General features: G+C 30.4%; 2 protein-coding genes across 2 annotated transcripts; both read left to right on the top strand.

Moving 5' to 3' along the window:
- The first annotated feature begins 1654 nt into the window (after nucleotides 1–1654).
- LOC106767158 lies at nucleotides 1655–5470 on the top strand. The gene is made up of 5 exons (XM_014651996.2): nucleotides 1655–2418; nucleotides 2526–3898; nucleotides 4024–4440; nucleotides 4746–4972; nucleotides 5051–5470. The coding sequence occupies exons 1-5, from the start codon at nucleotides 2249–2251 to the stop codon at nucleotides 5306–5308; spliced, it is 2445 nt and encodes an 814-aa protein (XP_014507482.1). The 5' UTR covers nucleotides 1655–2248; the 3' UTR covers nucleotides 5309–5470.
- Nucleotides 5471–13933: 8463 nt separating this feature from the next.
- On the top strand, nucleotides 13934–15654 carry LOC106766887 (60S ribosomal protein L34). The gene is made up of 4 exons (XM_014651665.2): nucleotides 13934–14095; nucleotides 14210–14289; nucleotides 15130–15239; nucleotides 15336–15654. The coding sequence occupies exons 1-4, from the start codon at nucleotides 14017–14019 to the stop codon at nucleotides 15427–15429; spliced, it is 363 nt and encodes a 120-aa protein (XP_014507151.1). The 5' UTR covers nucleotides 13934–14016; the 3' UTR covers nucleotides 15430–15654.
- Nucleotides 15655–17692: the final 2038 nt, after the last annotated feature.

Here is a 17692-nt window from a genome sequence, read left to right as displayed (position 1 = left end):
AATCCCTTCGCGCTTCTAACAAAGAAGATTGCACTTTTTTTTTTCTCTTCTCCTAAGAACCCTAACTCACTTTTGAATCTGTTTTCGATTTCGAAGGAGAAAGGGACTGCTACCTTTATTTTTAATTTTTCTCCCCATTTTGTCCTTAATGAAATTACTTTTCCAAAATTTGACATGCATCTTTTAATTCATAAATTAAAACATACATAAAACAGGTTTTTAATGCTACGTCAATTAAAAATGCACTGTCAGCCTGTCACGTAACACCTTTCTTGATGACAAGATTCTATTTGTTTTAATTTTTCAAAAATAAAGACCCAGAGACCAAATAATTAGGAGATCTATTTGAAATTTTGAACGAAAAAAAAAAAAACCTATCAAAACATTAAACCTATAAATATATAATTGAATGTCTCCATATAATATAAGATGTGTAATAATTATTTGATTAATTTGATTGAGAAGATGATTAATAAAAGTAAATGTTGTATAAACATTAAAAATATATTTAACTCTAAGAGAATATACGTAATAAAAAATCAACTTCCAATTATTCATCCTGACATGTTAATTATTTTTATACATAGTATTTTTATTATATTATAGATTTAAAAATACTTTGTTTAAACTTCGTAATTTAAATTTAAATACAAATAGAAATCGAAATAAAATATAATCCAAAAATAAATACTTGCATGTCATCAAACTCTTTGGATGATTATTTGTTCCTCATTCATATTATGGTACCTTATGCCCCCAAATAAGTGTTTTTCATAATTTAATGATTGTTATGGCCATAAAAGCGCGTTTTAATTGTATGAAAGTGACATCCACCGTCCAAAAAAAGACTTCAAACTTCAGATGAGAAATGCCGGCAAATTATTTTGCACATTTCTGGTGACATAATCATAAATATTGTTCAAAATCATATTTTAAGGGTATTCTTTCATTTAAATTCCTTTTGCAAAGTTCTCCGATATGATACGTTTTTAACTTGGAATATATAATTATGATTTATTAATCATGTATTTAAACATATTCAAACGTTTAAATAATTTATTCCCCAATAAAACAATACTTGTATTACATTCCAAATCATTCAAGACCTTAAATTTGTTAAATATTTTAAAGCAATATTTATCATTAATTTGACTTCTTATATGATACTATTAGATATTATTTTTTTTATTAGTAAGACTGCAATTGTAAAACTTTATAATTCAGCAATTGAAAACTTTAAGAAATACGGATCGAAAAGAATATTGATTAATCTTGAAAATTTTAATCAATATTATAAAAAAAAAAGTATATGGTAAAATATCTTTTTTTTTTAATATTTACACGTTATTTCCTCAATTTGTGTGTTTTTAAAGAAGTGTACCTTTTTACTGAGAAAATAAAGTTAGTGCAGAGAGGTATATATGTAAGGGTAATGATACATAGACAATATTTTTTAATAACATTTGAACATCAATCATACGTGTCATTGTGTGATTGGTCTAAATGACACAATGACACTACTATGAACCAATCACACAATAACACGTATGATGATGTTCAAATGTTGTCATACAATGTTGTCTAAGTATCTTTATCCTGGGCAAGTTAGGTTTTTTCTTGAATGAATTCTTGATTCATTGCTTCTACTTGCAGGTGGGGGCAGGTTTTGGACTTAGTTTCAGAAAGTGATACTCTAATACTGTTTCACCCAAATCCAAGAAGAAGAAAACTTCAACTTTCCACACCCGCTAAAAACCATTGACTTCATGAATCCAAAGATCACCGACTGAGTCCAACCTAAGAAAACCAAATAAAATATGTCTCAAAAATTGCCTTAAATCCAACCACAGTAGTCACTTTAACCAACCTTCACAACTCCCAACATCTAATACGTTTCAAGACAATAGGACACACAAAATGTACCACAAAATTGTTACATAAACTGCAAACCGTTCGTACAGCTATACCAATTGACCACATCAGATTCTTATTCATTTGGTTGTTGCTTTCTCACAAAATATATGCCTAATCTCGCATATTTAGGCCCAAAAATCAAGTTATGCCAAGATATTATTCTGCCACCGATTTGGGTGCGCATCACTGAGGAGAGTTCACTGTCTAATAGTGACTCCTTCCATGGGGAAATTTTCTTGCTCCCAGCTCTCCTTCTTATAACGTGGTTTGAAATTTTTCTGCAAGTGAGAATAAAATCTTAGTGGTGGAGTGGGTTCGGCTTAGTTCAGCCTTGATGGGTGCTAGGAACCTCGTTATGCTCAAAACACACATTGAATCTATCAACTTGTCTTTTGCAAATGGTTTTGTTTATGAAAACGTGTCTTGGGCTTTGGCTTCTCTTCGGGTTTTCTTCTACAACTATGTGCTGTATTCCTTGGGTTTGATTCTCAAACATATCTTCAGGTTTCATGAATTTTCTCATTTGGGTTATTGCTATTTATAGTTTTAGTTTTTATTATTTTGCCAAGTAACTGGAAAATTGAATAATGGTTCCTTTTTTTATGCTTCAGATTTCATGCAGAAGACAGGAAAAGCGAACGCCTTATTCAAAATGATCCACTCGATCGAACCAAGAGAAATCAGATTGAAGATTCTAACATTGACGGGATCGCAGAGGAGTTATCTAATTTTCTATTTCCGATCTTTGATGATTTTTATGTTGCAATTGATGAAAGAGAAGGACAAACAGAGTGCCCTGTTTTATTTGCGAAGGACTCCGATGTAAATATTCATGAAGATGCTGATGATTTACAAGGAGAAAGAAAGTCCTCTTTTTTAAGGGAGATAAACTCTGGTTTTCATCAAGATGTAAAGAAATTAGAAGGAGAAACAGAGTGCTCTGTTTTAGAGGAGCAAGACTTGGATATGTATGACCATGGTAAAAGAAGAGAAGGAGAAATAGAGGGGTCTGTTTCCATGGAGACCGTCTCGTGTGTTCATGAAGATGTTAAGAAAATAAATGAAAATGAAACAGAAAGCTCTGTTTCCTCGGGGGCAGATTCCAATTTACTTCGAGAAGACGAAGAAGAACATTCTTTCTTCACAAATTTTGAAGCCAATGATTTGGAAGAAGAACCAAGTATGCTGACCTTCAGTTTCCGTCAAAATTATATAGCTCCAAATGTTTCCCATAATCTATTTTCCAGTAATGAAAATATTTCAAAAGTTGAATCTTTAGAGCAATATTTGGAGGAAGGCCTTGTTTCTCAAGAAGAACAAAGAAACATCCCATCCATTTTCACTTCTGATCCAATCTCTCAATGTAAAGCGTTTTGTTCAAGTGATTCATTTGATGATGATATTCTAAACGACAGCACAGTTCAATCTGATTCTGGGTCAGAATCATGCAGCAACAACAACAATGACTATTCGGTAACACTTGAAGTTCTTAGTTCTAGCCCTTTTTATGAAGGATTTGGTACTGAGAGCCATGAGGAAAATACTGATGAATTTCGTGAAGAATCTCAATATTCACGTGACAATGAAGTCTCACGCGATCACAATTTTGATCTTCTTGAGGAAAAAAATGAAAAGGAAAGTTCTTCATACATTGGAGAAGACAGCATGTGGGAAGATAAATGGGATGAATCAGATTTTGACGACGAAGAAGAAGATGACGATGACTTTGAATGGGAGAATGATGAAGTAGTGCAACAGTTGAAAATGGAACTTAAAAATGCAAGACAAGGAGGGCTTTCCACTATTTTAGAAGAGGGAGAAGAAGCAGAGTCTCCAAAAGTTGTTGAGGATCTAAAGCCACTGAAGATAGAAAAGAAGATAGAATTCAAAGATCACATTGTTGAAATTCAAAAGGTTTATAGGTGCTATGCAGAGAAAACTCGGAAACTGGATGTTTTGAATTACCAGACCATGCATGCAATTGGTGAGGACCAAATTAATTTCATTTCATTTGCATGCATTAGGACATGATCTTTTCTTTCATTGAGTTTTTCATTCATTTCTTTGGTTAGTGATTGACTTCATCACGGATTTTGCTGCTGTGTGTAGGACTTCTTCAACTAAAAGACCCACCAAAATTGTTTATAATCCCAAAATCTACAGTCCAAAGCGTGAAGCCTCTAATATCTCAAAATTTGTGGCCACGCAAGGCACTGAATCAGATATCTGATCCAATACTGAAGTTTGTTGAAGATCTGCACGGAGATTTGGAATTGGTGTATGTTGGGCAAGTTTGCCTCTCGTGGGAAATTTTGTGTTGGCAGCACAAGAAAGTTAAAGAGTTACAACAGTATGATTCTCAATGGCCTCGCAGCTATAATCTTGTGGCGGCTGAATTTCAACGCTTTCATGTCCTCATGCAACGCTTTTTGGAAGATGAACCATATCAAGGTCGTCCAAGAATTCAAAACTACAACAACAACCGTTGCGTCATTCGTAACCTGCTGCAAGTTCCACCCATTAAAGGTAATAAAAAGTTTAACTGCAATTCTAATTTTACACCTTTCGTTGCAAATTATTGATATAGGTTTATGAGGAAAATATATATTTATAACTTATTTTTTTAATTATCTTTACTACTACTTAAGAAGAGCATGCCCTACTTTTTAAGTATATCACATCAATGAGAGATTATATGTAATGTCATATGTCTACATCGTACTAAGTTTTTAAAATTATGAACCAACAAAAAGTATTTAAATTAATAAAAAGTACAAAAACTAGTGAGATGTTATATTTGTAATTAAGTAAGCTCTTATGACTTTGTACAGATGACAATACGAAAGACAAGAAAATAATGAAGTTGGGTGAAGAGTATGCAATCAATAGCGAAAGGTTGGCAAAAATCATCAAAGAGTCGATGCAGGTGTTCTGGGAATTTGTGAGAGCAGATAAAGATTATGGCAATGTGATCAAAGCTTCTGATAAAACAGGAATTGATCTGAAGGACGTAGCAGTCTCTGAAATTCTTGGGAATGTTGGAACTCAATTGCAAAAGGTTGGTTTTTTCTTATTTACATTTTTAATATGTTGATTGACACTGTAAGGTGATTATAATTGAGCATGAATGTTGCAGAAGGAGAGAAAGCTAAAAGACATAGTAAGGAGTGGGAATTGCATAGTGAGGAAGTTCCAAAAACAGAATGAAGATCATATTGAACTTGATCAAGAACAGTTGCTTGCTCAAGTGGGATTGAGATTGGTGTCAAGGGTGTTACACATGAAAAAGTTGAGAAAAGATCAACTAATGTGGTGTAATGAAAAGTTGAACCGAATCGATTTTGTTGGCAGAAAGGTTCAAGTGGAGCCTTCTCTTTTGTTTTTTCCTTCTTGATTAATTCATCTAGCCCTTCCAGTACATATATTTTTGGATGTATAGACACCTGCTTTTGCAGAAAATTACACACTAGCATATACACAAACAACACTATTTATGTTATACATCATGTTCACATGATTGAATACTAAATCGGTTTTAGGATCAAATTTGGTTTCATTGTAGTGCGTGTTTGAGGGGAGGTGTCAGGAAGAATTTACTTTAACATTTTTTTTTCGTTATATTGTGTTAACTTAGTCATTATATATATTATTCTAAATCTTAAATTATAAACTCTAAACTCTAACCTCTAACTTCTAACTTCTAACTTCATATAGACGACTCAACTTTCACCATTCACCATTAAGCATATTGTTATGAAAGAATGAAAGGCCCTCTTAATTATATGATTAAATATATGTTTTAGTCCTCATATTTGTTCTCAATTCTCATTTGGGTCCTCATGTTTTTTTTTTTGTCCCAATTGTGTCTTAATATTTGTTAATTTGAGGCAATAAAGTCCTCACCGTTAAATAACTACTGACGCAGTTTACACTGTGTTGATCTGTAACGGACATTTATTTTTTAATTTAAGTAATTTCATTACGTGGAATTTTGATTTAAAAAAATAATTTAATGAAGAGAGAAACGAAAGGGTTTTTGGAAGAGAGAATGGCGGAAGAGTAAAGGGAGGGAGTGGAGAAGGAGACGATGAGTCCATGGGAGCAACATGCGGCGGTTATCAACCTTCCTCGTTTCGACTACAACGCTCCCTCTTCTCTTCTTCGTAACTCTCACTCTGGATTTCTCATCACTTGCACTCTCAATTCAGTTACTTCTTCATTATCTTCTTTTTCTCATTCATTCCCTTTTCCCTTCCATTTCCGTCATATTCTAGATGCTCAGTGGTACAGTAGAGAAGAAGTAAGAAAAGCATTGACGTCTGCTAAATACAAGGAAACCCAAAGAACTGCAGCAGAAAAGGTCGAGCAAATATGTAAGGGACTAGAAGAGAACAGAAGCTTCGCTTCAGATTTCAACGTGGAAAGTGCTAGTGAAAATTCGCCAATAGTTTTCCTTGGACCCTTTGGTATAGCCCATCACCTTATTTCTTCTTGGACATTCTCGGATTAAAATGTCGTGCATCACTCAAAATAACCCATCAGTTCTTTGATAAATTCGTTGGAGTTTCAGAAACTCTTTTCCAAGGAGCCTCTGGAAATAAAATTTGTAATTATAATTAAATATATTTTTATCCCCAATAATGTAGAGGGGTTCTGCTGCTGGTGATGATATTTTCAAGAAACAGAAGTTGATTGATGATGCTGGTGAGGAATGTTTGGATAGCAAGGAAACTGAGTCTGTTACTGCTGACTCTGGAGATGGTATTCAGTTTATCTACTTCCTTTATGCTACCTCACACTCAGTCTCCTCCATTTTTGTTCATGTTTATGTTTACTCTGATCAATCACAAACCCTTCTGCACAAATTCTGAGTTTCTTCTCAAATTCGAATAATTTCTTGGCTTGAAAGAGATCACAAAAAACAAAATTGCTCATAATTGAATGTATGTACTCCAAAGATTATAGTCTCTTTTTAAATCCCTAGCTCACAACGACACCCTAATTCCCAACTTAACTAAAATAAAAACACTTTAAACAAATATAATACAAATATACGTGTCAATTAAATGTATTTTTCTTAAATCAAAATTCCACGTAATGGAATTACTTAAATTAAAAAATAAATGTTCGTTACAGATCAGCACAATACAAACAACGTGAGTGGCTATTTAACGATGAGGGCTTTATTCCTCAAATTAACAAATATTAGGACGCAATTGAGACAAAAAAAACATGAGGACCCAATTGAGAATTGAGAACAAATAGGAGGACTAAAACATATATTTAACCTAATTATATTAAGTTTATATTGTTTACCTAAAATAAAGACAATTTAATTTGCTTTTATTTTAGAGAGGAAAACATGTTTCAAATTCCTTTTTACTTTACAAAATTAATGGTAAATATTAGATCTTTTTATTATCTTAATCAACTTCTAGACAATGAGTTGAAAATTTAACTAACTATCATCAAATCGTTGTATATATTGTATTTTTTGGTTGATGGTTGAATAAAATGAATCAATTTATCTTTAATATGCACTTTAAAAAAAAAGCATTTTAGCTATTGACAAAATTAGTCGCTAAACAGGGAAAATAAGTCGCAAACAAATTTAGTGACTGAATTAGTTATAGATTTAAGATTGTTAAACAACTATTGAAGTTTCAACTGCTAATTGATTATTAAAAATTTGATTACCATTAACTAATTTAGTAACTGAAATTTCGATCACTAATAAAAACGGATTTTAATTTAATAAAAATTATTTTCATTCATTAATTTTGTTGCAAATAGATACGATGTTTAATTTAATTAAAATAATAATCAGTAGCTAATAAATTGGTGATTAAATCAACCTGGTTATATATAATTTTCTAACTTGCTTATAAATATTTAATATTTAATTATACTAAATAACAATATACGCTCAAATGTATAATATTGTAAAAAGTAGTATAAAATTCCATATTACATGGTCCAACATAAAATCAAAATGAAAATAATTTTAAATACATAAGCAAGTTTTAAATTTATCATGCAATTAAATTTAACTAAGGTCCATGTGGACTACCGAATAGCTACATCATCTCATTTCTATGAGGGTTAGAAGAGCCTCACATAAGATTCTTCAATTGGATGTGCCATAAAATAAGATTCATACGCTCTTTTTGTTGGCATATGTATTTATTTTGTTGCTCGTGATCTTACATCAATTGCACTATTTTTTTCTTAAAATTTCTTTGAAGTGAAAGGAAAACACTAGAAGGAGGTTGAATAGTATTTTCATAATCTTTTTCTCGGCAAAAGGGCTAAGTATGATGTACGTAACACTCATGAGTTAGTTGTGCTTTAACTGTAAACGTAATTTTATGAAGATTGTTTATAGAACTAGCTAAATACTTTCCAATAATTTTTTAAGCAATAACAAGTTAAAGGAGTAAACGCCAGCTAACATCTTGATGCTAACTTTGAGCGTCTAGAGTGATTGCCTTCATCAAGAGCCAATCGTTTACAGAGAAAACTATAACACAAAAACAATTTTTATACCGGTTCACTTATTGGAGCTACATCAAGTTTTCCTCTAAGTTAACTTAGAGGGTTTAATTAAATATTCAATGAAGTACAATTGAGTGTTTTAAACCACTCCTAGTGTTCCTGGTCTTATTAAGTAATCGTTGTTACTTTTAACTAGTTTAGTTTAACTCACTCATGATTCATAGTACTATTCACCACTCCAGGTATCCCTAGACGTTTTTTGTACCACTGTGATACATCGTCTAGTTGAGCATCACTCACTCCTGGTTGTGAAGTATTCTTCACCATTCTTGGTATCCCTGATCAGCGAATAACCTCTAGTTATCCAAAACCAATTAAGTATTCTCATCATTCTTGGTTTCTCAAACAACAAGTAGTTGTTAATTACCCTTAACTAGATAAGTATTCACATCACTCTTGGTATCCTTAGTCAGCGAATAACCTCTTGTTACCCTAGACTAGATGGGTATTCACACCACTCCCAGTATCCTCAGTGAGCGAATAACCTCTTGTTACTCTATTCTTTCTTCAAGTTAATGTTCTGATGAAGCTTGAGAGTATTCTTTTTCTCTTGAGCTCTTCTCTTTTTTTTTTCTTTTTCCTTGGTTAAGGAATTTTGCTTTAATAGCTCACAGAGATTTCCTTCCTCAATTAATGATGATACATCTTCATGTTTATCTCTCCTTCATCATCATCATCATCTTCTTTTTCTTATCTTTTATTTATACACCTTGATAATATAGTCATTTTGATGATGTTTGTCTTGAGATTCAATAAAATGACCGTTCTTCAAAGTTGGTCTTGAGATTTGTTTTCTTGTGGTTATTGTGTAGATTTTTGTCATGGATAAAGTCTTTTTGTTAGAATAAACGTACTTTTCATAAATTTATCAAAAACATATTTGACTTCTCAATTGACACAATTGTTACAAACATATTCCTTTAGGTGTCATTTGAAACATGAAATTTTTAAGCATTATAACCTTTAAAGAATAAAAAAATCAAAGAACTTATGCACATATAAAATTCTTTTTGTAATTGTTTCATAAATATATAATAATATGAATTATGAGCTTCTATATACAGGTGTTACAAAAATTGTACTTGTATTTGTATAAGTATATTTTCTTTGATATTAAAACTTAAAAAAAAAAATTGCTTGACTTTTTGTCAACACTCCATTATTATGCTCTATTTGATAAGTGAAATGACACAAGTATGTTAACATTACTAATGACACTTCTTTAAATAAGGTTGGTTATGCATGTATCAAGTTCTTCTTTCAAATTTTTTGAAACTCTTTTTAAAACTTATAAACAATATTCTTGATAGTGAAATATTTTATTCGAAATGTACATTAAAATATTAATCGTCTAACATTTCAAACCTACGGTAGTTTATGAAAATTTTCAAATGTTATTTCATGATATGTTTAAAGTTCAGTTATTTAATTATATCTTCTAAACCAATTATAAATTTTATAATAAATAAATAAATTCTTGAAGATATCATCAATCAAATTTTATCACTTTAGAGATAAAATGAAAATTTAATTACCTTAGGTCATTTATGCATATTTTGGCGTAGGAAATTTTATTAATTCAAAGAAATGATATAACTATTTATTATATCAATAATTTTTATTTTCAGGTACCTATTTATAATTGACATAGGAGATGAATTTTTGTGAGAAGATCTAAGCTTGAGTTTTGTAAGTTTAGTTAAAACTTTTACTTATTTATTAATCATTGTCATATTTAATTGCTAAAGTTTTATTTTATTAATACTTAATTGCTTATACAATTTATTCTTAAGAAGAATTTTTCACTTTTAAATAATTTTTTCAAAATATATAATCAATTATAATAATATTGATTATTTTTTATTTATGATGTTATGCATATTATTATTTAGAGTTTCAATCATTATGCATACTTGAAGCTATTTTTTTTTTAATTTTGAAAGGAAAATTGTAAAATTTTGATAAGTTTTATATGTGAAAAAAGTTCATGTATGTAAATAGCAAAGTATTGTACCATTTAAAATTGGTTTTAATATTATCTTAATACAAAAAAAAAAAATCTTAATTTAATTATAAAGTTCAAAGAATTTCAATATACGTATAATCATTTTAGTTACATATTGTTATTTATAATATTCGTATAATTGATAATTAATAATTTATTAAAAGTGGCCATTGTGAAATTTTTATAACAAAACTAAATAATTATATATAAATAATATTTGAGTTAAAGTTAACATAAGATATTTTACATAATTTTTTTAATAGTAAATTTAATTTTTATAATTAATATTAATATTATTATTATTATTATTATTATTATTATTATTATTGTTGTGACATCCCAATATATACATAACTAACATATATATATATATATATATATATATATATATATATATATATATATATATATATATATATATATATATATATATAAAAGTCCACATTTAAATACTAGAGAACAAGTCAGATTTGTAAATAAAGTCTTAGAAGTACAATCATCCTTAAAGAAGACAAAATTTAAACTTAAACAGTTTAAAGTATTTCAAAATACATCAACTTAATCAAGAACTCCTAAAAGGACTAGGCAGCAATGTCATCTCCTTCCAAGACTTGCTCCAGGGGTATTTCTTCAACCTCTGCTCACATCAAAGTGGATGATCATTGCAATAGGAAACACCAAACATACAAGCACACACAAGCAAACAAAAGGTTGAGCTAGATAAACAAACAATATACATATAACACAATCAATTAGTATCGTCATGTTTAGTTATATATAGAGAAAGCAATCAAAGGCATTCAATTTAATCCATGCATCAAGTACTCAACACGACTCATCCAGATTTGTATAATTGTTGAACTATTGGTAGTCTTTGCACTTGTATAGTTCAGTTGGCACTCCCTAACACTATACAAGGTTAATCCTCATACCGGTTTATAGCTAAACTCTAAGACTATAGAAAAGGACCTCCCTCTACAGATCATCTTCTTCCAATGCACACAAGACAAAAAAACATATTCGTAGATATAACCAAGATTTACGAGGTACAACAAGTAGACTTATACTCCATTCTCGTCTCATCAATCACATGCTCAGGTACATCCCAACACCCACCCATGCTCCACTCTCAACCACAAGTCAAACTAACCCTAAACATAACCACTAACCTCAATCTCTGATTATCATTTACAACTCCTCAGGCTTGGTTCACGTCCATTCTTCATTAAATTCGCCATTTTCACCAAAATGCACTATGATAATCGACTACCACTTAAGATAATCGATTATCTCAGTGAAATATATGCAACAACATTACGCAAGAAGGGATAATCGATTGTCATCCCATATAATTGGTTATTCCCGAAACCACACTCAAAACCAACGTGTAGATAATCGATCATAACTAATGATAATCGATTATTGCCGAATCGAAACACATCTTGGACATGCATTAAGCATTCAAACATACATACATCAACCCTAGATCACGTGAAAACATAGCTAACACATCATACATGTATTCAACCATCACATACCCATGTAAACATACTCATCCACATATAATACATCACTTGAATAATCTAGATCCAATCATTGACATGTTATACCCCCAATATTAGAGTGCAAAAGAGTCTTCATTAAAAGCACCGAATAGGTTTTTCAATCAGTCAAACTAACTAAGCATAATGCTTACAAATGAGAACTAAGAAGATGAAAATTCAACAAAATAGAGCTGCTGATGCGAGGTTGTTTTCTCCCACACTAGACCTCCGATTGACGTTTCGAATGATCATAATGAAGAATCATATATCTGAAACCCACTATCCAAAAATCATCCCGATCCAACGGTGAACGGCTTCACAACAATGCAAACACCAATACAGATTTTATGAAATTGTCCAAAACAAAGCTGCTGATGCAATGCTGTTTTCTCCGAAACTAGAACTTTGATTGACGATCCGAATGGTCAGAATGAAGAACCATACGTCTGGAACCCACTGTCCAAAAATCAGCTTGATCCAACGATGAACAACTTCACAACGACAAAAACACCAGTCCAAATTTTATGTTATGCCGAAATGACTTCTTCTCTTCCTTTCTCTCTCACTTGTTTTTTTCCTCTCTTCAAATGACTCTAATATGTCATTCTAATTTGATCCATCTCCACTAAAACAAAGTGAGACATAATGGCCCACATTATTTGGCCTATTCTTCACATAGGAAGGGAGTCCAATAACCCAACACTTACAACGTATATTTGTATGGAAACCCCTAAAGATCATAACTTACTTTGTTCTCCCTTAACATCAAACTCTTTGTTGGAATAATCCAACAAATCATACATAATACATTCACAGGAAAAAATCATCACAAATATTACATAAATCTATGCCATTCATACACAAACTGTTACCCAAAAATAATTATAGATAATCATAATCATATACACATGTATCAAAACAAGGATTACCAGTCAAGATAATTAAGAACACATATAACATACAACCATAAACAAAGGTAAGTTTTCCCATACCTTGGTCAATCATAAGGCTTTATTTACAACCCTAAAACATTACCAATCTTCCTTTACACTAAGAGTTTTTACCACTCTCTCTCCTCCCAAGACGTCAATCTCCTCTCTTCCTCTCTTTTTTCTCTTTGATTTAGAGTTTTTAAGATTTCTAAACACCAAACCGCCCCTTAATTAATTTTTACACCAGTTAAATAAAGGTAAAAGACTCTTTAATTCCTAAGCAAAAATATAAAACTAAAAAAATAACATAAAAATTATGTCCTAACAAAAACATTCAATCAATAATACTAGTTTCTAAACAAAAACTCAAAATTTCAAAATTAATTTATTTTTAAAACTCTTATTTCCTTGGATCTTAGATAGATAATTAAATATTATATGTTTCTATAATATTTAATTTAATAAAACATTAATTAAAATTATTATTATATATATATATATATATATTAATTTTTATTTTATTTTGTACTAAAATAAACACAAGTGTTACTACATTTATGCGTCCATATTTTTTAAGTGTTTTTATTTGTATTATAAATTAATAACATATATGTAAATTGATTAAGTTATGTAAATAGTAAAAAATATTTTAACAGAAACTATGAATATAATAAAGAAAAAAACAGTTTTATATTAAATATTTTAGAATAAAAATTACTTTTAAAAAATAAGTTAATAATTATATTTTTTAAAAATTACTTACTAATTATATTATAAAAATAAAATAAAAATAAAAATTTGTATATACAAAAAAAAATACCTATTTATATGTATACACTACATATAGTATTATAAAGAAATGTACAACATTTAATCCTTTTTCTGACGTGTGACGTGTAACATTCGTGACCGTCCAATATCATCCAATGCAGACGCTCTTTCTACCCTTGGATTTAGGTCGTGAAAAAACACTCGTTTTATATATTACCCCAGCGCTTCTTCCTTTCTTCTCCTCCCTGCTAGCCGTGGAAGAGAAACCCTAGGTTTTGAAAGCTGATCGGAAACAATGGTGCAGCGTCTTACCTACCGCAAGCGCCACAGCTATGCCACAAAATCTAACCAGCACAGGGTCGTTAAGACCCCCGGTAATTTCTCTTTACCAGCTTTGTACAGTCGTTTATCTCAATTACGTTGTGCCGTTTTGCTCGCCAGGGTTCGGTTGTGTTTAACGTGGTGCGGTGTTTGATTGTCAAATGTAGGTGGTAAGCTGGTTTACCAGAGCACGAAGAAGAGGGCCAGTGGACCCAAGTGTCCTGTCACTGGAAAGAGGATTCAAGGGGTATGCAATATTTTTTTTTCTTGGGGATTTTGTTTCTCGAAAGGGATCTTTAAAATGTTTTCTTTTGAAAGCTATGTGCACATGATTTGATTGAATTAGTAATTATTGATGATGAAAAGATTGTAAATGTGCTTGGGAAATATTGGTTCGTGCTTCTGCTTGTATCTTTGTAATTGGAATTTTAATGTAGTTAGTGTGCAGATAAACCTTTTTGATCCGGTACATCAGCAGGATATGATGGTTTAAGAATTTCTGATGTATTATGTAGTGGATGCTTTTGTATGAAGGTATACAAAGGGCGAAAGACACTCGGGAAATTAGGCTATTTTGGTTTTGAGAACTTGAGGAAAATTATTCCAAAAGAATGCTTCTCTTGATAATAATGGTGTTAACGCTAACAGAATAATACTGCTAATATTTGATTGTTTTTTATTGGTTTTACGCAAACTTTACTTTCTTAGTGAAAGTCAAAGATTATAATGGTTGATTTAGAAAGCCCTATGATGCGTACTTTCAAGAGTCCCAACGTCCTTGGTACTAGTTTTTGTTTTCAACATATCTAACTATATTACTCTCTACAGTTAGCAAGCTAGATGTTATTTTACCGTTATCCTGATCGACCTTTTAGATTTAGGCATATGGCATACTTTTTGGGGCTATCCACCTGTTCTTTATTTCCTGAATTATATTCCCTCATCATTGATCTATCTGGTTTTCTTTTTGAAGGAGTCTTCGTTTTTCTCTCATGGTCCATATTTCTTTGACTGGTAACAGATTATGTATGAATGATGCAAAGCATAATACGGTGGTTATTAATACTTGCTTGGCAATTAATTGCAGATTCCACATTTAAGGCCTACAGAATACAAGAGATCTAGGTTATCCAGAAACCGGAGGACTGTGAACCGGGCATACGGAGGTGTGTTGTCTGGCAGTGCTGTTAGAGAAAGGTTTGTTTTGATCAATCTTCTTATTCTGTGGTGTGTTTAATTTTCTTTGCGCAAATTAATAGATTAGATTGCTCAATCTTGTGTCCGGTTCTGTAGAATTATTCGAGCTTTCTTGGTTGAAGAGCAAAAGATTGTGAAAAAGGTCTTAAAGATCCAAAAGGCAAAGGAAAAGCAGGCATTGAAGAGCTGAGTTTAGTGAAGCGATAAATCTTTTTGAGAGACTTTAGATTTGGTGGTTACCGTAAAGCATGAAATTTATTATTAGAGCTGTTTCCATGTTAATTTGTGCTTGGTTTTGTTGAACTCGTTCTAGTGTTAACTTTGTCGACAACTCCATTATGATACAATTTTGTATGTCACGATTCTCTTGTTGGATTATCGATTTTCTGTTAGTATATTTAATATTGCTCTTAAACCTGCTCATCTAGAATAACACTCCTTTGCCACTGCAATTTAACCAAACGAACCAGTGGTTTTAATGTTTGGAAGAGCAAGTTTACTAAAACCAATGGTTTTAGTAGATGCATGTCTAGTTTAGACGACTAGGTAGAATATATTTGGTATACCAAATTTTTTGGGGATGAACGTAGGCATTGCATATTAGTAGTGAATCTTCTTGGTGAAGATACCACTTGTATGAATATGACTTCCGTTTGCATTCTACTACATATTCTATAGTTTTATTTTTCCGCATTGCAATATAATATTATACTTCCATGAATGGTTGTTTTGGTTTGCAAATGAAACTGCTTATACAAGAATCTGTTTGTATAAACATCCTCAAAAAACGTTGCTCTTTGAGTATGTAAATATGGGTAGAGAAGATGTTTAGTATGAAAGTTTGAGGACTTTTATAGGACTTACTACAGTAATGTTTTAAGCGATATCGTTTTGAACACTCGTTTTAAGAATGTTAGCATTCGAGTGAACTTTTGTAAAATGCTTGGTAAGACTTGAGAAATTAAGTTAAATAAATTAACTAGTATGTATTTTATATGTTACGAATTCATCTATAAACAATGTTACTAAACAAAATTTATGATTAGAGCCTATGATTGTCATTGGTATAAAAACAAATATTAATCTATTTAATGTTGCTCCAAATTATTTTTAGTATACCAAGTTCGTTATAAGATTTATGGAATTAAATAGCTAAATAAATTATGAAATTGTGCTATTTATTTACTGGTGAATTAAATATTTGATAATTTGTTGTGTAAAAGATATATTAAGCATAACTATTTTTAACAAATAATACAACTGCAGTGAAACTTGTAAGAATAACGTGTTTAATATTTGAATGTTATCGAACTTTTAATTACTGGCCCACGTTTCTTTGAGCTGTATGATTTTTTTTCTTTATGGAAATATAGGTGTTAGGATTCCTTCTTCACTAATCTCCCATTACATAAAACGTTTACAATAATATACATTTAAAAATATCAATAAATAAAAGAAAGTCGTATTACTTCAAACTCTTTAACCAATTAATTTATATAATTAAATGGAACAATTTTATTTAATTTAAAATAAGTATTGCTTAAAAGTTTCAAGTATCACATTCTCGAAAGAAACAACACTACAAATTTAATCATATTTAAGAAGAGTTAACAAAAAATGTTTAACCAAATTCAAATAAGTTTCAATTTTAATATTTTGATAAATACTCTATATGCTTATATTTATAGAATTTATCAACTTATATTTGGAATACTTATCTTATAATTCTCTTACTCAAAGCTTTGTTTTGATCAAATTTGATGTTAATTTAACCATTATAAAAAATTTAAATTCTTTTCCAAACATTTTGGCATGTAGGTTTTGGGAAAACAGGCTTCTTTCATAGTGGGTGGAGAGTTGGATTCAACCTAGTTCTTTATATATATATATATATATATNTATATATATATATATATATATATATATATATATATATATATATATATATATATATATATATATATATATATATATATATAAAATTTCTTCTCTCTCATTTATGAATAATTAAACTCTTTGTTTTATGTTGTGGATAGATGTAATTTCATTAAATTCTTCATTAAGCTCTCTTGTATTAATATAATATAATGTAATATCATCCTCTTTGTATTTTAATATTAATGTTTTGTTTCTATAACTCGGGGATAATAACCATAGCTTTTTCGGGGATAATAATCATAGCTTTTTGAGGAATTTGTTATTGAAAAATATTTTCATTGTCTTTATTTGAGACAAAACAACCAATGAGTCATATTTAGGAATAGATCATGGTTTTCTTGGTCATCTTTTAATTATAGAGCTTAAAACAAATCATTTTGTTGAATTACACAAGGAATTGAGACTTATCAAAGAAATTTAGTTTCTTTACACTTAAGGAATTAGGGTTTTGGATAAACTTATGATTGATGTTAATTTTGAAAGACAATATTTATCACATTATAAGAAATAAGAAT

The sequence above is a fragment of the Vigna radiata genome, chromosome 7 (assembly GCF_000741045.1).
Source record: "Vigna radiata var. radiata cultivar VC1973A chromosome 7, Vradiata_ver6, whole genome shotgun sequence".
Lineage (NCBI taxonomy): Eukaryota > Viridiplantae > Streptophyta > Magnoliopsida > Fabales > Fabaceae > Vigna > Vigna radiata.
The sequence above is the reverse complement of the archived record's forward strand: the minus strand, read 5'-3'. Positions and strand labels throughout refer to the sequence as shown.

Excerpts from the sequence above, each read along its gene's own strand:
- LOC106767158 (XM_014651996.2), top strand. The coding sequence starts at position 2,249 with ATGGGTGCTAGGAACCTCGTTATGCTCAAAACACACATTGAATCTATC. Across the intron at positions 4,441-4,745 it reads GCAAGTTCCACCCATTAAAG|ATGACAATACGAAAGACAAG; the intron begins GTAATAAAAAGT and ends GACTTTGTACAG. Across the intron at positions 4,973-5,050 it reads TTGGAACTCAATTGCAAAAG|AAGGAGAGAAAGCTAAAAGA; the intron begins GTTGGTTTTTTC and ends TGAATGTTGCAG.
- LOC106766887 (XM_014651665.2), top strand. The coding sequence starts at position 14,017 with ATGGTGCAGCGTCTTACCTACCGCAAGCGCCACAGCTATGCCACAAAA. Across the intron at positions 14,290-15,129 it reads CTGGAAAGAGGATTCAAGGG|ATTCCACATTTAAGGCCTAC; the intron begins GTATGCAATATT and ends AATTAATTGCAG. Across the intron at positions 15,240-15,335 it reads GGCAGTGCTGTTAGAGAAAG|AATTATTCGAGCTTTCTTGG; the intron begins GTTTGTTTTGAT and ends CCGGTTCTGTAG.